This window comes from Nannospalax galili, unplaced genomic scaffold (assembly GCF_000622305.1).
Source record: "Nannospalax galili isolate Female #2095 unplaced genomic scaffold, S.galili_v1.0 scaffold671, whole genome shotgun sequence".
Classification (NCBI taxonomy): domain Eukaryota; kingdom Metazoa; phylum Chordata; class Mammalia; order Rodentia; family Spalacidae; genus Nannospalax; species Nannospalax galili.
The window spans coordinates 519,501-539,548 of record NW_008329133.1 but is presented as its reverse complement, the minus strand read 5'-3'; the positions used below and the strand labels follow the sequence as shown (position 1 = coordinate 539,548).

General features: G+C 37.3%; 1 protein-coding gene across 2 annotated transcripts in view; it reads right to left on the bottom strand.

The window, feature by feature from the left end:
* Positions 1-11,875: 11,875 nt before the first annotated feature.
* The window catches only part of Tceal7 (transcription elongation factor A like 7), a 74,454-nt gene continuing 66,281 nt past the window's right edge, over positions 11,876-20,048 (bottom strand). The window contains exons 3-8 of one of the 2 annotated variants that reach the window (XM_008832247.2): positions 18,677-18,839; positions 17,853-17,934; positions 14,337-14,412; positions 13,957-14,022; positions 13,038-13,115; positions 11,876-12,758 (exon numbers count right to left, since the gene is read on the bottom strand). In XM_008832247.2, the coding sequence (XP_008830469.1) occupies positions 12,416-12,739 (324 nt within the window). In that variant the 5' untranslated portion in view covers positions 12,740-12,758; positions 13,038-13,115; positions 13,957-14,022; ... (1 more) ...; positions 17,853-17,934; positions 18,677-18,839 and the 3' untranslated portion in view covers positions 11,876-12,415. The remainder of the gene's footprint in view (positions 12,759-13,037; positions 13,116-13,956; positions 14,023-14,336; positions 14,413-17,852; positions 17,935-18,676; positions 18,840-20,048) is intronic. The other variant, XM_008832249.2, reaches the window with a different exon arrangement.

The following is a 20,048-nucleotide window of genomic DNA, read 5'->3' as shown; positions in this document are numbered from 1 at the left end:
CTCCCCCCCCGCCCTCCTTGCATGTGTGTATGTGTGTGTGTGTGTGTGTGTGTGTGTGTGTGTGTGTGTGTGCATGTAGAGACCAGAGGTTAGTGTTTATCTCAATCACAGGAAAGAAATGCCCAAGAAGAATAATTCAGTTTTTTGGCCCATACACAGTTTCAAAATAGTAAGTACTATTTGGTAAATAATATTCTCTAGCTTGCTACACAATACTAGAATGGATTCATTTTTCTTCCTGATCAATACTTGGTTGCCTATTGTAGAAGCAAAATGTAGAGTAAGGGGCCACCTTGTGACCAGATCCAGCACTGCACTTTGAACATACATGTTCAGGATGCTGGGGTAGAAAAAAAGGCTAGTCTTTAAAAAGAAAAAAATCCGTGTTATTCGCCCCGTGTTGTATGAAGAAGCTTCTCTGGAGAGAGTTGAGAAATGCATTAATAGTCTCTCTAACCCCTGGTCCTCTATGTTCTGTGAGCCTTAAATGTAGAGGTTGCACTGCAGATGTATCACTTAGGGCTGGACATCTCACAGTCATTTACTCTCTGTGTGACCAGTTGTGGAACTCCATAATAGTCTCCATTTGTTGTAAAAAGAAGCTTCTTTGATGAGTGGCGAGAGATGTACTTGTCTACAAATATAAGGATATATATATGTGTGTATGTGTGTGTGTGTGTGTGTGTGTGTGTCACGCACAATAGGAAAGTATGTTTGTCTAGGGATGTGACAGATAGGGAAGGGGGGTCTAAATATGACTAAAATGAATTTCTATGAAATGGACAAAAATTCAATAAAATACATTTTATAAAAATATTATTTTGCTAATTCTTTGAGAATTTAAAAAATGTGTTTTGTTCATATTCAGATCCCTCCTCCATTGCCTCTCTTAATTATTATTTTTGGAAGTGTTGAAGCTGAGGTACCCTTGGGATATGTGGGAAGAGAGTTCTACTAGACAACTGTGCAGTACTATAAATAGAGCAAGAGAGTTCTGAGCTAGAGATGTGGAACTGAGTGTCTTCATTCCTAAAACCATAGTAACAACTGCAGAACTGGATGAGATCAGCCAAGGAGAATGTGGAAGCTGAGAGCAGAGGCGACATGCCGTATTTACAGAAATGAATGTGGACATTGGAAGCATATCTATATTCTGCTTTCTGGCTCTGGGAAAACCTACCTGTTTTTTTAAACATCATGACCTCCTTTTGTTATAGATTTTCTCCTCAGAACATGCACACACCTTAAATAACTGTGTATATACAGACACACTTTGAGCACACAATTTTGAACACTAATTTCGGAGGCCCATAAGTTCCCTCTTAAGAACTTGTGGTTTTATTTAATCAACAGAATGTAAAATAGGAGGATAAAATAAAAAAAATACATAATGAGAGGGAGAAGCACAAATATAATCAATAGAGTGAATTTTAAACAGCTGACTATTCTAAATTGGATTAGACAAAAATCATAAAACATTCATTGCTTGCAAGACCTATACCTTAAATGTAAGAATAGAGAATGATTTAAAGTCAAAATGTTGGTAAAATACTTGCCTACAGCATCTAAAGGAAAACTGGTGGAGCTATAAAAACACTAATAAAATAAATGTTAAGACAAGAAACATTATTAATATATATACATATAACATTAAAATGATCAACCTAAGAGCAGAGGATAGGGTTCAGTGAGGAGTAAAATGTTTGAGGCTCTGAATTTCATCCCCAGCACTGAAAATAAAATAATCTAAGAAGAAAATACTAAATTATTTTACACTTCTGTTATCATTGTATATTAACCCAAATTTCCATTGATACAACAAAATACTTCATTCTGAGTACTTTTTAAGGAAAAGAAGTTTATTAGTTTTTAATTTTAGAAAAGTCCAAGATTGAGCACCTTCCTTCTGATAATGGATTCATGTCAGATGGAATGGTGGGAGCACATGGGCAAGACACAGATAGGTAAGAGAGTAGCTGTATGTGTAGAGCAGGAAGCAAGTCAACGTGGAGGCGCCACTTTTGCTCTATAATAACACCCCACTTTTCTAAGAAGTAGTCCCACAACTACTATGAGTATCACATTAAACTTATTTAGGGTCAGGACACTCATTGAACTAGTGAATTTCCACTAGGCTTCACCTCTAGAGGCTCCATTGTTTCTCATATAGCCGAGACTAATGATCAACCCCCATGAACCAATTGAGCAAAACGACATCCAAGCCGTAGCACATTACTTCAACAAATACAACTGTCAGAAATCAAATGATGAGTACAGATATTTAAAATTGCATGTCATATAAATAGAGCAATAGACCATCTTAACTGAAATAAAGAAATAAGTAGTATTGAAGATTTAAGCCAGAGTAACAAATTTGAGTTTATTTACACATGGATAGCATTATAGCCTACAAATGAAGATTATAAATGCTTTTGTGAGCAAATAGAACACTTGCTAAATTTGACTTAGGATATTTACTCAATAAATCTTAAGGTATTAAAATCATTTAGAGTATGTCCTGATCATAAAATGAAACTAATAACAATAGATAGTGTGTTAGTCAGGGTTCACTAGAGGAACAAATCTAATAGAATGAATATATACATATATATATAATGACTATTTGTTAAATTTTTACACTTATTTATCGTGTGTGCATGCACGTGAATGTGAGAGCATGTGTGTGTGCACCTACACATGCATAGCATAGTGTATACATGGAGGTCAGAGGACAAACTTGCAGAAGTCAGTTTGCTCCTTCCACCATGTGGTTTCCTGGAATAGAACTAGGCCATCAGGTCATCAGATTGGGTGACCAGTGCCTTTATCCTCAGAGCTATTTCACCAGATCATAAAATAGTTATTTATTAGATTTGTTTCCACAATAAGTCAGGGTAGTCCAACCATGGCTAACTCTGGCCGAAAAGGCCAAAAATCAGGTAGTTGCTCAACCAATGAAGCTGGGTGAGCAATTACCATTTGACTGTTTGAGCAGTTTAAACCGTTGAGCAGTCCCAATGTGACCCAAGGCCTGGAGGATTCCTAGAGAGATATCGATCTTCCATTAATGTTGGAAGTATGTAGAAACTGGATTCTGTTACCAGTGAAGGAATCAGTAGCTGCAGCAATAGTATAGATAAACTACTCTGGGAGAGCAAAAGCCAAACAAGCAAAGCTTTCCTTCTTCCATGTCCTTTTCTCAGGGCTGCTACAAGAAGGTACTGTCCACATTTACTGGGGTTAATTTCCACCTCAATTAACAATACAACAACCTCAAAGAGATGCTCATAGGCTAAGATAATCTAAATTATTTCTCACGAAGACAATTCTCAGGAGATTCTGGACAGTTAAAACTAACCAAAATTCCAAAGTGTTTGCAAATTAAACAATACACTCTTTTCTGGATATGGAGACACACACACTTGTAATCCCAGCACTTTAGAAGCAGAGACAGGACTGGCACAATTTCAAGGCCAGCCTGGTCTTTATTGTGAGTTTCAGGCTGGCTAGAGCTACATATGGAGACCCTGTCTCAAAAAGGCAACAACGTGGTGCTAGAGAGATGTCTCAGTGGTTGAAAGCACTCATTGCTCATGCAGAGTATCCACGCTCAGTTCCCTGCAACCATAGGGTGGCTCACAACTATCTGTATCTCCAGCTCCAGGGGATCTGATACCCTCCACCAGCATGCACATGGTTTATGTACATACAACACTCATATACATAAAATAAACAAATCTTTTTTAAAGCCAACAGCAACAATAAAAAACAAAATACATTTCTCAATAAGATGTAGGTGAAAGAAGATATGGCATTCAAATGTGTCACTACATTTAAATGAGTGATTATGAGAACACATGTGGAAACCTGTGGGAATGTAGCTGTCTATGCTTAGTAAAAAACTATATGTCCTTAAATGTACAAAATAAAGAAATTCTGACAAATTCTAGTGATCTAAGTTGTCTTTAAATACTGATAAGTGGTCTGCTTTTAATTTTTTGTTGTTTGGATTTTAAATTTTTTCAGAGAATTAGAGAAAATATGTATCAAAACAGTAGCTGAGGACATACTAATAAAAATAGATGCTTCACAAATGTAAAACAGTAAGAAATAGTGTTTAGGAAAATATCTGGAAAATTTCATTAAACAAGCGGACAACTATAATCAGTAACACACACACACACACACACACACACACCTTAGAGAAGACAGAGAATCTGATTTCTAAGTTTACTGCATTGTTATTCAGATGTTCAGTTTTCACCAAAAATCATACAAGGTGATAGGAAAATGTATTTCATGTAAAGGAAGATAATAAAATGACAGAGTCCTTATGAAAGCCCAGCCATCAGAATTATCAGATCCTTTATTCAATTTCAAAATTATATTAGTTGTATTTGTTTATTTGCTTATTTATGCACACCTGTGTGGTGTATGCCACTGTGCATGCATGAAGGTCAGAGGACAACTTGTAGAAGTCAGTTCTCCTTTCCACTATGTGGGTCCCAGGGACTGAACTCAGATCTCCATGCTTGACAGCAGGCACTTTTTATCAACTGACCAATCTTGCTGACCCAATAAATGCCTTATATAACTTTTGTTTTTCATTTTGTTTTGTTTGCAGTGATGGGAATTGAACTAGGGCCTCATGCCTCTGGGCAAATGCTCAACCCCTGAGCTACCTCACCATCCATTAAATGACTATTTTAAATGCCTTCAAAATGATCAGTATGGTCAACGAACAAAAGAAAAGTGAAAACACCATATGAACAACATGAAAAAGGAAATCACAAAAAGAAATCAAACAAGAAGTGTGCAGCTGAAAACTACAGCAAATGAGAAAAAAGGTTCACTCGAGTTTGTGAACCTCTCAACTCCAAAACTCCAAATAGAGTAAAGCGAAAGAGATTTTTACTAAGATGTATTATGCTCACACTATTTAGACCCAAAGACAAAGTTAAAATGTTGAAGGACACAAGAAAAGTGTCTTTTAAGTACATTGCATGCTTGATAAAATTATCAACCACATTGTTGTGAAAAACATAGAGACAAGCCAGGCATGGGTTGCACCTTTAATCCCAACACTTAGGAGGCAGAAACAAGCAGATCTCTGTGAGATCTAGGCTAACTTAATCTATATAGAGAGTTCCAGACCAGCTGGGGCTACAGGGAGACACTCTCTCAAAAGAAACAAAAAGTAAAACAATAAACATAGAAGCAAGAGAGCAGCACAATGATATAAGAAAAAATATGGAAGAAAACAAATAAATCCCTATCAACCAAGAGTTCTATTTTTTGTAACTGTCCTTCAAAAATGAGGGAAAAAATAAGTCATTCCCAGACAAACAAAAACTGAAGGAGTTTTTTTTTCCTGAAAAACTTGTCCTACAAGAAATATTAGGATATCCTTGAAGCTGAAAGAAAGGACAACACGCCATAAGTAAAAAGTCATATGAGGAAATGAAGATGTCAGATAAAGTTAACTGGGCAAACATAAAAGTCAATATTGTTTGTATTTGGTTTCTAGCTCACTTTTACTACCTGCTTGATTTAGAAAAAAAAAGTCCATGTTCATGTACTACAAAAATCTGGTATATGTACAAAGTGAAATTTTATTTAACCATGAAGAAAAATGAAATCATGAAATTTTCAGGAAAATAAATGAAACTGGAGCATATTAAGTGATATAATCCAGGCTCAGAAAGTCAAACACTGCATGTTCTCTCTCATATGCAAATCATAGTTTTTAATTTTCATATATATGTATTAATGGGGGAATGAATAGGTTTAGAGGACAGGAAACTAGAAAGGGACCCCTGAGTGGGGAAAAAGAGACTTTAAGGAAGAAGGTTGGGAAGAGTAATAGAACACATCTTGCCACCTCCAGACACTAAGTTATAAAAATATTACAAGAGCCCAGCATGATGGTGCAAGCCTTTAATAGCAATATTTGGGAAGCAGAGGCAGGCAAATCTCTGTGGGACGGAAGCCAGCTTGGACTACACAGTGAATGCCAGGCCAGCTGGGGCTATAGGAAGACCCTGTCTCAAAAAGACACACAAAAAGTTACAGGAGACAAGGAAGATCACACTACATCGATTAAAAATTTCAATTCGCAAATAAGACATAACAATATAACCAAAGAACAGAGCAAATATGATAGTCTTTATAAATTTATGTTAATTCTTTAAGAGTTTGGATGTATTTTGATCATATATATGATATATATATTTTGATCATATATATGATATATATGATATATATATAATTTCCTCCTCTTCCAATAATAGTTTAAACTTCAGTGTTCCACTTTCAATAATAGATAGATTATCCAGATAGAAGAGGGGCACATGCTTCACAAGTGTCCAGGAAGTTTGTCTCCTAGGTGATAGTAGATCCTGTCAATTGATAAACAATACTAACCATCACAACTCTTTTCTTTTGAACCTTGACACCCAAATCCATCAATTACAAGCCTTAGCCTTCTACCCCTTTTCCTTATAATCTCATGGACAACTTTTGCAGTCCCCAAAGCCTTTGGGTGTGGTGGCACATGCCTTTGATGTCAGCACTTGGATGGCAGAGGCAGGCAGAGCTCTGTAAGATCAAGGCCAGCCTGATCTACATAGTGAGTTCCAGGCCAGCTAAGGCTACAGGGAGAATCAGTCTCAAAAAATAAACAAGCAAAATCCCCATAATTTTTAACAATTCCAACACTGTTTAAGAAGCCAAAGGCCAAAGTCCTTGATTCTTCTGAAACTCAAGGCAATCACATTTTTAAAAATTAATTTATTTTATGTGTATTTTGCCTGCACATATGTAAGTGCACCTGTGTAGTACAATGCCCATGGAGACCAGAAGAAGGTGTCAGATCCCTTGGAACTGGAGTTGGGGACCATTGTTAGCCACCATGTGAGTACTGGGAGTCAAGTCCAGGTCCTCTACAAGAGCAGTCGTTGCTCTTAACCACTGAGCCATTTTCCCAGCTCCTCAAAGCAATTTAAGTGTAAGCCCCTATAACACCAAAAAATGAGTTGTCAGACTAGAGAGATAGCTCATCAATTGAGAATATGTACTGCTGTTGCAGGGGACCCAAGTTCATTTCTCAGCACTCACCTCAGTGGTTCATAGCTACCTATAGCTCCAGTTCTAGGGAATCCGATGCCATCTTCTGTGCTCTGTGGGTGCATCTACATGTGCATATTCCCATACACAGGTACCCACCTCTACATGTAATTAAAAAATAAAATCTTTTAAAAAGTGAGTTGCACATTTCTAACACACCATGGCACAAAATAAACACGTCACCATTTAAAAATGGAAAAGTGGGATCATAGAAAGGAATGATCAGTACAAAGCAAAACTGGAAGCCAACAAGGCTTGCATCAAATCCTATAACTCCTTGCCAATCATTTGGGTTTCATGATGGAATCACGTGGACTCCAAGGGGCTTGATAAGCCCCACCCCTCCAGTTCTGCCACTTGTAGCATACACAGCCTCTTTCTTGGGCAAGCTTACTCAGTGGATGTCCTCCTGTCTTAGCATCTCTAACAACTTGACATATCCACAGATTCACCTTCTGAGATTCATGTGGTAGCCCCTCAGGGCCTCATTGCAGGGACTTAAACACTGCTACACATTGCTTGGCATCACTAACTGTCAGAAACTGTGGTGTAAAACTCCATGATGCCACTCCCTGCACCTTTCATGCCTGAAAAACAAGTATTACATCTGAATGTTCTCCTGACTTGAAATTTCCCCCACCAAACAAATTAGTACATTATCATGAAATTTAACCTTAGTTAAGTCCTCAGAACATGGACATAATGCAAACAAATTCTTGGACAGACTGTAACATGAATGGTTTTTAGCCCACTTGCTTATAAACTACTTGTTCCCCTCTGAAACATCATGAGGCTTTCCTTCATGGTTCATACTTCTCATGGCTTTTTGGTTTTCCCAAACCTCACCAGAACACCTCATTAAGCTCTGCTTACAGTACTTGAAAGCTTTTCCAGCCTAATTTTCCTAACTCTTCCATATTCCTCCCACAAACTAGTTCCAAATGACTAAGAAGCACATGGTCAAATTTATTTTAGTAGTAACCTCACTTCTTGGTACTGGTTTTCTGCACTGGTTACTACTCTGGTGCTGTAAAAAAAAATTTCCTCATGAAAAGCTACAAAAGGGTTTATTTTGGCTCATAGTTTCATTGTACAGTTTATCATGGCAGCAGAAGCTCAAGACAGCTGGACACATTACATCTGCAATGAGGAAACAGACAGTGGTGAATGTTTATGATCAGCTAGCTTTCTTCATTTTATACACTCCAGGATCCAAACCTAGAGAATGCTGCCATCCTACTTTAGGGTGAATCTTTCCACCTCAATTAACCTAATCAAGATAATTCCCCTCAGAGCTGCCCAGAGACTAACCTAACCAAAATAATTCCTCACAGGTATGCCTGACAATATTAATCATCACATCAGATGATTCAGCAATTCTATGCCTACATTTATAATCCCCAATGTATTAAAAATCAAGACTCAAACCCATACTTGTACATGAATGCTCCTTGTGATACATGTATTGAAACATTATATAACACCATATTAATACATTTTATTTTATATATGTCATATATACCTATATTTCATATATACTTATATTTTATACTTATATTATGTAAGCTAAAAATAAACTTACAAAAAGAAAAGTAGGATCTGACTCAAGGCTAAATCATGGACTTATGAATGTACCTGATGAATGTGTCAATCTTGAGTGGTTCTTTAGGTCCTGGGTATTTTAAAAAGTATGGTGGAATTTCAAGAATTAAAAAACACCCTTCTTATCATTGTAGACACAGAAGAGAGAAATTATTTTTTTTAATCTAAGGATGAAGAATTTTCAGACCATACGCAAGCCATTCAGCTTAGAAATTTAAAGGGGTTTTCTGTAGAGTCATGCCCCCTTGTAGGATTCTGAAATTCCTCTTATTCTGTGGCTATAACAAAAACAATCCTATGAATAAGTAGTTAAGCCAAGGGTTCTTGTTTAGTAAGGTGTGTCTTGTCATTCAGAGGCCTGGCTCAGACCCTAGAATCATTATCTAAGGAAGATGCTTTACTTTTTGGACCTATGAGTAAACAAATTTTCCCAAAGCAAGACGAGGCAAGAGTTCCATGAAAATTGTCTCATATCTTCCATTCAAAGAGAAGTGTAAAACCAAATACAAATGATACTTCAAGAATGTGATGCCAAGTGTGAATGACCATGACAAAGGAACAAATTTTCTTTTTGGAGAGGTGGAAACAGCAGATGTTTCTGGAACTTGGAAAAGACTGATTTGTAGAATATGCTTTTCACAAGGAAGATAGTCTCATGAAGCCTTGGAAAGCATAATTGTACTCCAGGGGAACTTAAAAGAGATAGATAATCATGTCTTAGAATGTGGCTACACTGGAATCTTCCAGCATATTTTGAAAGATGTCAGGGGAGTGTGAGCTCTTGCTGTTCTACATGAGATCATAAAGTTCATAAGTATGCAAGACTGTATGGCAAATTATCAGGTCAAACTGTTTGTGATTGTTTAGAAGGTATCAGAGAAACCAAAACCTCTTATCTAAAATACATATGCAAAGCTACTAAAAATGGTGACTGTGGGTGTCATAAAACATGAGGCCATCTACAGTTCTAAGGTTTAGTGTGGCTTAACTGTGGTAGCCCACAAAGATGTATCCCTGGCTATCTACATTTCATGAATGAAGATCGCTGTTCCCGGCATTGGGCCAAGTAGCTTCTTTGACTTTAACAATATACGGAAAAGTCAAAGAGAATATTCAGAAACTGAATTAGGGACCAGGAAGCTACTTGGGGACATTCAACACTTTCTCACACTTTGGGAGGGTATGTTGCTATTTACTTATGTTCTAAAGTGACAGTGACGCCAAATCTGAGAGATACATTAAACAAAGCAGAAATATCAATTTGTTGCTATCAAAACCCAGAAAATTCTAGATTTAAAAAGCTAGAAGTCAGTACATGAAATACCAGCAGTGCTACCTCTAACTATTATCTTAAAAGAGGGGGAAAGGAGGATTAGCAATCACGTTGATTACTCTTGGATTCCCTTACATAGCTTTTTATGTCCGTGGCAGGATGCCCAGTCTTTGAATTGAGATCAGAATGTAGTTAGACATGGTTTGCCAAGCATTTCCGTAGGGTTCACGGAGAGGGAGGAGTCACATATCCCTGGGTGTGTGTAGAGGGAGAACACCTGTCACTCACCACTGCCAACACAGTTTCCTAAAACTCATTTTGTATGTTGGGGTTCTGTGTTATTTCAGTTAGGGGGAGAAACCTATGTTTAGTATTAAATATATTTAATTATTTATCTCAAAGTAAATATGGCTATGTGGAAAGACTGAGCACATTGACCACATCATTGGCAGTTTCCCTTTCCATAACATACATACAAAAAAATATTGTTCATTGAATTTTTCAACTATGAATAACACTAATATAATCCATTTTATGTAGTTAATAGGCAATAACATTTTGATTACTCTTAGAATTGGGAAGGCTAAATATCCATTATTGCCCAGAGGAAGGGTTTTCTGTAGTGCAGCATTTAACTTGTAGCAGCTGAGTTAAAATAGTAGACTGCTACAGTCATTTATTTTCATTAATTATTTTAAGAAACATAATAAAATATAGGATTAATAAAAAAAGAGAAGCAAGAAAATAAAGCAGTGTCTGGAGAGATGGCTTAGCAGTTAACAGCACGTGTTGCTCTTGCAGAGACCCTGGGTTCAGTTTCTAGCACAAGCATACATGTAGGCAAAACACTCATAAATACACATAAAAATGAAAACGAAATAAATTTTTAAAAAGAAAAAGGTACATAGGGACAAATTAATTACTACTGGGATTGTTTTAATAAAAAGTTTAGATAATAAAAAGTATAGGGCTGGGGAGATGGCTCAGTGGAAAAACTGGTTTACTATAGAAATATGAGGACTAGTGTTCAGATCTCCAGAGCTGCATAAAAACCTGAGAGGTGTGGCAGCTGCCTGTAATCCCAGCATTTGAAATACAGAGACAAGATCCCCAGGGCAGCCTGGCTAGCTAGACTAGCTGGAATTTGTGAGCTCCAGGTTTAGCAAGAAGCCTTGCCTCAATAAAATGGAAAGAGATCGAGGAAGACATTCAGTGTCAACTTTGGGCCTACACATATACATAAACATATACAAGTAAAACATGTTGATGATTTAGAGAAATAAAAACCCTTATGCACTGTTAATGGCAATGCGAAATGGTTCAGTCACCTTGAAAAACAGACTAGAAATTCTTCCAATAATTTACATACAATCCAGGAATTCTACTTCTCCATTTCTAACAACAAAAATGTTCCAAGACAGTGTGTCACTGGCAACTTTATAGCAGTGCCACCTGTTTTAAATGTCAGTGCAAAACAGAGAGAGGCTTAAGAAGACACTGAGAGATCAAGTCACTGGAAACTCCAGGAAACGTAGTGAGATTGTGATACTTAAGGCCCCTAGTATATTAGTAGCAGAAGGGATATTACTAGTCAGCAAAAGACCAAAACAGCATCTGGTAGACACAAAGGTCAGGCTCAAAAGCTGAGGACGGACAGGAAAGGCCTGACTTTTGCCTACTGGCCTTGTTTCTGAGCACATGCTGAAATACATCCTCCTTCAAATAGTTGGCTCCACACCCGCTGGGCGTCTGTATGCACAGGTGCAAACAAGGTCTCACCAAACACAGCTCAGAGGTTCTGCTAGACAGCAGCTCTCCCACCCAGGTTCCCTGTGAGGCAAATATTTTCCCCAGGAAAAGATCAAGCCTTACATGTGTGTATTTTATAATTGTCAGTTTATTCCTCTGGCTAAGACAGCCGAAGGTAATTTACAGTTTACATGCTTTTCTTACACTTCTGTTATTAAAAGATTACTGTTGCACCGCCTTTCAAAAGTGATTGACAAGCCTCTTTCACTGATGTCTATTTGTTTTCCTTTTTTGTGTCTCCTGGGTAATATAGAGATACAAACATGTATTTATCTTTTGGAAAATGAAAAGATGCATATAGGTACAAAAAGCAAAGGAAATACAGATCATACAGACATTCATCCCATTGGTGTATAATAGACATTTTGTTTTGCATGTTATCATGAATAAATGAACATTTAAGGCATATATACTGTTTCTTAGATTGTTGTTTTCAGTTTACAATGTACTATGAAATAATCGTGATCTAATGTAAATGAACAAAATTCTTATTAAATGAGTGAGGTGGAGGTGAAGATGATAGCCAATATTTGTCAAGAAATGTAGAAACAGAAAGTAGTGGCAATATTAATGACAGAAAATCAATTATTTCTGAGGAACGTGACATTAAAGAGGGTAAGGATGGTCCCGAGGATGGCCATGGTTAGAATGCAGAGCCCTAAATTTTTTTCTCAGACTTCTTATCTCTTCTAAACACCTTTCCATCTCATCTTCCTCTCTGGTCATTTCTTCACCCTTAAAATGCCTGTAATCTATGTCTTCTTTAAATTCTTCGAGAGACTGAAGCAGCCTCTGCCTAAAATTCCCTTCCATTCGCTGAGGTTCAAACGCTCCATTAGGGCGTTCAAACGCTTCGCCTGGGCGTTCCTCTTCCCTCTTATGCTCGCTGCACTTGGGCTTTCCTTCATTTTCGTTGCAGGATTTTTGCATGGTGTTGCTTTATGCTTAACTTCAGAGAGAAAACATAAGAGATGGATTACTTTTGAAACAATTTCTCTTTGAATCAAGCAGCCCACTTTCCCACAACTGTCCCCTTCGCAGTTCCAGTCTTGAGACAATGAAAACATCTCAGCTTTCCGTCAGCTTCCTGTTCAATTTCCTCATCGTTCCAACCTCTCAGCCCCAAGCACACCATTTTGCCAGCAGACAAACTGTATGGCCTCTCCAAAGGACCAGTATTGTCCCCTCCCAACTCCCATCCTCAGAAATCCCAGTCTCTCACACTAACCTGTGCGGACTGCAAGTAATTTCCCACTTTTTTTTTTTTTTCTGGCCTGGGGGTGTCTGTGAACACAGACTCTGAGACCTACAAACAAAAACAATGGGGTGGGGATGAGGGAATTCTCTGTGAATCAAGCCACCACAGAGACCAGTCACAAGTCATCATTATCTAGAATCTGGGATTCTCATCACTGTGATTGTGGTCAAGTCATCTACTGCCTGCTTCCCTTCCTGTTCCTATCTATTCTTCTGGGATGTTTGTGCTCATTTTCCACTCTTCTCTATTCGACGTGGTCTTTGAAGGATCTGTCATCTCCCATTCCCCATTTTGTCCTCACCATTGCATACTAGCACTGAAAGAGGGAAAGTATTTTAACATTTTCTCAGTTTCTACTGTCTCCACACGATTTCAGCCTTTCTCCATCCATTAACTCACATTTCAAGGCTCACCTTTTCTCCAACAATTTGGGGAAGGGCAAGGAAAATGATAAAGATTTCCAGGACCAAAGACGCCCATTCTTTTTCAACTATCTCTAAATCGCTTTGTGTCTCACAAAACTTACTACAGTTCTTTTTTCCAAAAGACACAATCATCGAACCAGCAAAATGGCTCTTTTAGCCAACCCCAACAACTTTAGTTAGGGATTCACATGGTGGAAAGAAAGAACTGGCTCCTGCAAGTTGTCTTCTGACCTCCACACACACATTGTGGTATAGTCACATGCACACACAAACACACACGCATGCACACGCACACACAAAAATGTAATAAAAAAACCCTTAAAATATATACTATTATCTATCCCCAATTTGCAGAGATTTCGGGAAAGCCAGCTTGGATCTATTCCAGTCTCACTCAGCCACTGTCACCCTAGGGGTCCCAGTGACTTCTGCACACCAATCTGCTGGGACTTTAAGGAAGTTACCTCCTCCTCTCCTTGGCCACAAGTCTTCAGGGCAGCAAAGAGCTCGTACCCAGAAGAGCAAGAAACCTGGAAATATAAGTACTTGGGTTCAGGGCAGTTTCTGATCACGTGAGGATTATGTCATTCTCCAACTCTGGTCCCTACTTTTCCCTCCCACCAGCAGTGCTACAGAAGTAGACCTGTCTACTAACCTCCCACCCCCACCACACCAGGCCCTGTCACTCATTATTTTGTCTTTGCTAATTCCAGAGGTCAAAAGTGGCCCCTTCTCCTTATGTTTGGAATGCACCTTTCTCTGGTTACCAGGGAGGGGCTGCATCTTCCCATGATTATATTAACCATTGTTACTTTTTTAGTGGTTGTATCGCGAGATTACTCACCCTATTATTGACCAAGAACAGGAAAGTAGAAGTCTTCTCTACCCACTTCAGAAATAGATATGATTTTCCTTATAGTCTAATATTTAAAACCAAATGGAAGTCAGTGAGATGAAGTAGAAAATAAGGTAACTATTGGGTTTGTATATTTATTTTGTTCAGATACTTTCTTATTTTTCCATTTACCATGAATGAAAATTTCATAATTAGAAATATGGTAAAGATGTGTACATTCGAAAAAGAGAGCCAAAGTAGGAACATAAAAAGACCCAGGCACCTGTTTCAGCTAATGAAGTCAGAATATAAATATAGATCTTTCAGACAGACACATTTTTAGAAGTTCAAAATGCACAGTGCAGTTGGAACCTGCCCTTTTGGGGTAACTTCTGAGCATGTGAAGGCTTTCTATTACATGGTCACTAAGTCTATAATCCCACAATATCTTGCCCTTAGATTTTCAGAACTCATGAGTCAATCTCAAATATTTACCAGCTTGATTTCAGTATTGCACACTCGCTCACAATTTTTGCTATGCCATACTCTCTTACTCCTTTGAATGTTGTACCCAAAATATCCTACTTAAAAATATCCTCATTTGGAATTATTGTTTTTTGTGTTATCCAAACATTTCTGCCCTGTTTATGTTTTCCTAGATATTATTCAGCCATGTTGAGGAAACCAGTCACAGATAGAAATTGTCGCCCATCATACCAAACGTTTCTTGCTAAGGATTATAGTACTTAGGTAGATGGATTTGTTTACCTGAAAAATAAGCAAAGAAAAAGATGCTGTGCAAAATTCATCAATTTTTTAGGATGCTTATGGCTTATTATGAGTATAATCATCACTAGTAAGTTTAATGTAAATGATTCCAGAAAAAAGTTAAGTGGGCAAAAGAAGAGATTTTTAAAAGCATAGAGCTCTGTTTCACATATTTTAAAGGAATGTTAGTTGTGGTAGAGGAATCATCCAGTGAGCAGCCAGAGAAGAAATGAGGCCCTGAGTCCAAAAGTGCTCTAGAAGTTAAATCCTTCCAACAACTTTGTCATTTAAGGAGTGAATCTCCCTTTAAACGAATGACAGTATCGCACTGAAGCCTGTCAACACCTTCATTTCAGTCTTGCAAGACATCCTGAGGTTGAACCATCCAACTTAAACTGTCTAGTTTCTTTGTCCCCAGAAACAGAGATGATAAAGTTTGCTGTTTCAGGTCACTAAGTATTAATATATTGTAATCCAGAAATATAAAATATATTAGTTACTATTGTATGTATTATTTACTCAGTGCTGTGACAAAATACCCGACAAAAGCAAACCAACAAAGGAAGGGTTTATTTCGGCTCACAGTTCAGGGGTGCAGACTGTCATGGTGTGGAAAGCATGGCAGCAAGGTAGCTTAAAGCATCTGCTCACAATGCATCCACAGTTAGGATCAGAAAGAGATGAATACTCTTGCTCAGTTAGCTTTCTCCTTTTTATGCAGTCGAGGACCCAAACCGAGGGAATTGTACTGTTCTTAATTAAGGTGGGTCTTTTCACCTCAATTAATTTAAGCTGAATAAGCCCTCACAGGCATGCCCAGTCGCTTGCTTCCTAGGTAATTCTAGATCCTGCGAAACTGACAGTATTAATGATCACAGATAACTAAACACATATAGTGGAACAACAAACAAATACAAACTACTGATGTAGATGATAACATAGATGAAGCCAGGTGGGACAGACCATAGGCAGTAAGATTCCACTTTACTAGAAAACCCTGCCTATAGCAACAAGAGTTACAGTACTGGTTTCCCAGATTTGGTGGGTGTTGATTGCAAAGAGCATGCTTTCCTGGCTTATGGCATGAAGAATGTTGCATATAATAAATGTAGTGATTTCATAATGGTATACATTTGTCAATAGTTATTTCTCATTTACTTTTAGAAATGTGGTTTGCATACAATAAATTGTACACATATGTAAATTACATTTCAAATGAGTAATGACTATTAACAAACAAACACCCTCATGGAATCACATTTTTACTGTATGAAAACTTTGCATTACCCCAGAAAATCATACTCTTTGCAGTCAGTACCCAAACAGCCACACATGGAAGTTTTACGTCTCTGCACAGCGATTAAACTTTAAACAGTGAAAGGCTAGATAGAATCTTTTTGATTATCTCATTTCTGTAGCACTATTATCTTAGATGGATATTTTCTGCTAAGTAAAAATCAAAATGAAATCTTGAATGACACACAGATGTCATGCTACAGGGCTTTAAGCAGTGGCTGCAGGAAAGATTTTTGCCTTTTGTCTAGATGATGCTATTTGGTGTTTATAAGTCTATAGGGACTAAATTTAATTTTTAGTCATCTGCTAATACTATTATCTTTAGATGACATTCTGTGATATTGACATTAATTAACCCAATATTTCTTATGGATTTTTCTAGTCACCTTGCCTCAGTGCCCAGTCTGATTCTCATACTTTACAGAATCAGTAAACCTTGTATTTGCCATGACAGATGAATCTGGCACTCTCCCAGTTTAGCTGTTTATCATCTTACACGTAAACTGCTAGGGCAGATAATTCCTTAGAATTATTTCTTCTATTCCCCCTCTTTCTCCTTCAGATATATTTATATAATATGTCTAGGGCCTATATCTGGTTAGTGCCGTGCATAAGAATCAACCCAGGTTTTTAAATGAGGCCTGTCTCAATCTGCCCTATGTTTCCTTCCAACATCTATGTTTGACTGCCTTCCCTTTGTGCATGATAAGTCAATAGTTATTTTGAGGACTTTCCAGATGTTCAGTACTACTCTCTTAGAGAAGGCCCCTATACTTCGGAGAAATATATTCTCTCTGGTTGGTGGTTTGGGAAAGGGTGAAAAGGAGGAGTAGACTGTTTGGATCAATAGATTATAAGAGAAAATATGTTGCCCCAAATAGAAAATGCTTCAAGTACATTGACTAGTCAAAGGATAACCAAGAACTAAAATTAGGATTAGAAGTGTGGAGGAGACCTGTCAAAGGAACCAGAACAATTAATTACTCTGGGTACTTTGAGGAGGAGGTACCCTCCTTCCTGCTTTAGATGACTATATTGATAATGTTTATTGTCTGAAAGTGGTTTTGTGCAAGTACTTTATTACATGAATCAGGAAATGCCCTCTGCATTCTCCTGAGGAGTGTTTTTTTTTTTTTGGTTTGGTTTTGAGACAGGATCACATGTACCAAAGGCTGACCTCGAAATTCTTATGTAGCAGAGGCTGACCTTAAACTACTGAATCTCTTGCCTCTGCTTCTCAAGATGAGTTTACAGCTATACACCACCAAGCCTGGAGGTCATCTTAAGGAGTTTTTTTTTCACTTATTTCCATAGTATTAAAGCATGTCAACATTTCTATACAGAGGTACATGAAAATATTCATCTACTATTTGAGTTCACATATAAACTCCTAGAAATTCATTTTGTAAAGAAGTTTTCAAAATTAGGCTGGGGATGTAGTTCAGTTGGAAGAAGGCTTACCTAGCATTCATGAGGACCTGGGCTCATTCCTTAGCACCATATAAACCCAGGCATGAAGGCACATACCTGTAATCCCAGAACTCTGCATTTAGAGGAAAGAGGATCAGAAGATTAGAGGTTCATGGTCATCCTCAGCTACACAGAGATAAAAAGACCAGCCTGTGATACATAAAACCCTCTCACAAAATTAAAATCACATGACTTAAACTATGAGTTGTTAGTTAAATATTGGATAATCAGATTCACTCTATTCCACACTGATATTCACCTCATCAATTTTTAACCATAAATATAGGAGATTTGTGGTTTGTACTATTCTTATTTGTATGTGAGTGTATTCTGGATGATTAACTTTGCTAAGGTTCCTCAATCTCTCATTGTATCTAAGACTGCTGATTGTGCCAGTATCAATTTCCTCTATCTTCTTCTAAATAATAGGACTTCGCTCTTGGAAGTTTTCAAAGAATTATTGATCATCAGCTGAAAACTAAGGCAATCGCCCTTGCAGCCAAGTATGCCTACATGTCCTTTTTTTTGTAGTGGAATATGGGCAAATGTGGAGTACAAAACTTATTTACCGTTTTTTACAAGTTTAGTGCCTTCTACATCCTTATTTCTGTGTTCTCAAACTTAGATGAAGTAAAAGAGCAATCTAGGCAGTCCCTACAAGCACCCATGAGATTTTTCATTTCTGTCTCTTTCTTTTGGATACTGATCAAAGCCTAAGTATGTTTTCTCTGGTGCTTTAGAATTCTGTACTCTTTCTCTAAAGCACCTCTCCCCATCATGTGGCTGATTGTCCACCATATATTTGACCTTCATACCTGCTGAACTCAAACAGCATGGCTTTTTTTTTTCCTTCTCTCCTCCGTTCTCCTCCTCTGGGAAGCTGCAGAGATTTACATCTTGCCTGTCCTGGGGTTTTTCTTTTTAAAATCTAATAATATTGTCTTCAAGCTTCAAGCAAACAAACAAGCAAAGAACAACCTAAGTGGGTATAGAACAACAAAGTAGAAGTCATTTGACTATAAAACACAGGTCAGCTTGACTATAATTCCCTATCTGTTTATGGATTATTTTTTGTAAGAGAAATACACTCTTTCTTGAGAGGAAAAAAAATCTGACATTTGAACCACTGTGTTTCAGGTATCTCTGTGCTACAGTGATGATTCTGTATCCTATGTACAGTTGTGAAGGAAGTGTTAAAAAGTGATGATCACTGTTTTTCTGACATGGAAAGCTGATGTAAAAATTCTAGGCTGCACTTGTTTCTTTTAATTTCTGAAAGTTTTATGTACAGAATTAGTTTGTTTGAATATTTAATTATACTGGGCTGGAAATGTGGCTCAGTGCATGCCAAGCATGTGCAAACCCTAGGTTTGACAAGCATGAGTGCAAAATTATTTTTCATTAAATAGATGTAGTCAGAAATAAGGATAAGTTATATATGCATATAGATTATAACATCATTGAGTATGCAGTTTCTTATCTAATATTTTGTGATTTATCAAACAAATTATGAAAATATTTTTATCATAAAATGCCCCTTACCAATATATTTTATATTGCTTTATGGAAATAAATTACATGAAAGGTAATCATTTATTTAAATCAATAAATATTTTTGTATTTTTCATCATTTTCCTCTTGCATTTCTAGTACCACAATGTGCATGTTTTGAGAATCAGTCTCATGCAGCCCAGGCTAACCTCAAATTTACTATGCAGCCAAAGATATCCTTGAACTCCTGATCCTCCTGCCTTCATCTTCTGAGTGCTGGGATTACAGGTATGTGCAACTATAACTCAACTAGTGTTCAGGATTGATCCCAGGGCTTTATGCATGTTAAGCAAACACTCTACCAGCAGAGTTATAGTTCCAGCCACTGCAATGTGTATTTTTTAAAATTATTTATTTAATAATCACATACTTAGAAGGAGCATTTCATTATATCAACATTGACATATTCAATAACAATTTTCTGAGCTAGGAGGCATCTCGTACAAAATTGGCTGTACATTTTTAGGTTTACAGTTGAATTATTTTAGTTACACAATATTGTACTCAGTATAAACCCTATAAGACATAAAATTAAATGAGGTGTTAACCTTTAAAAAAGATCTCCATTTCATTGTTAAAATACAGAGTTTCATGCAGAAAACTTCATTTTTAATGCATTTGACATCGATGTTTGCA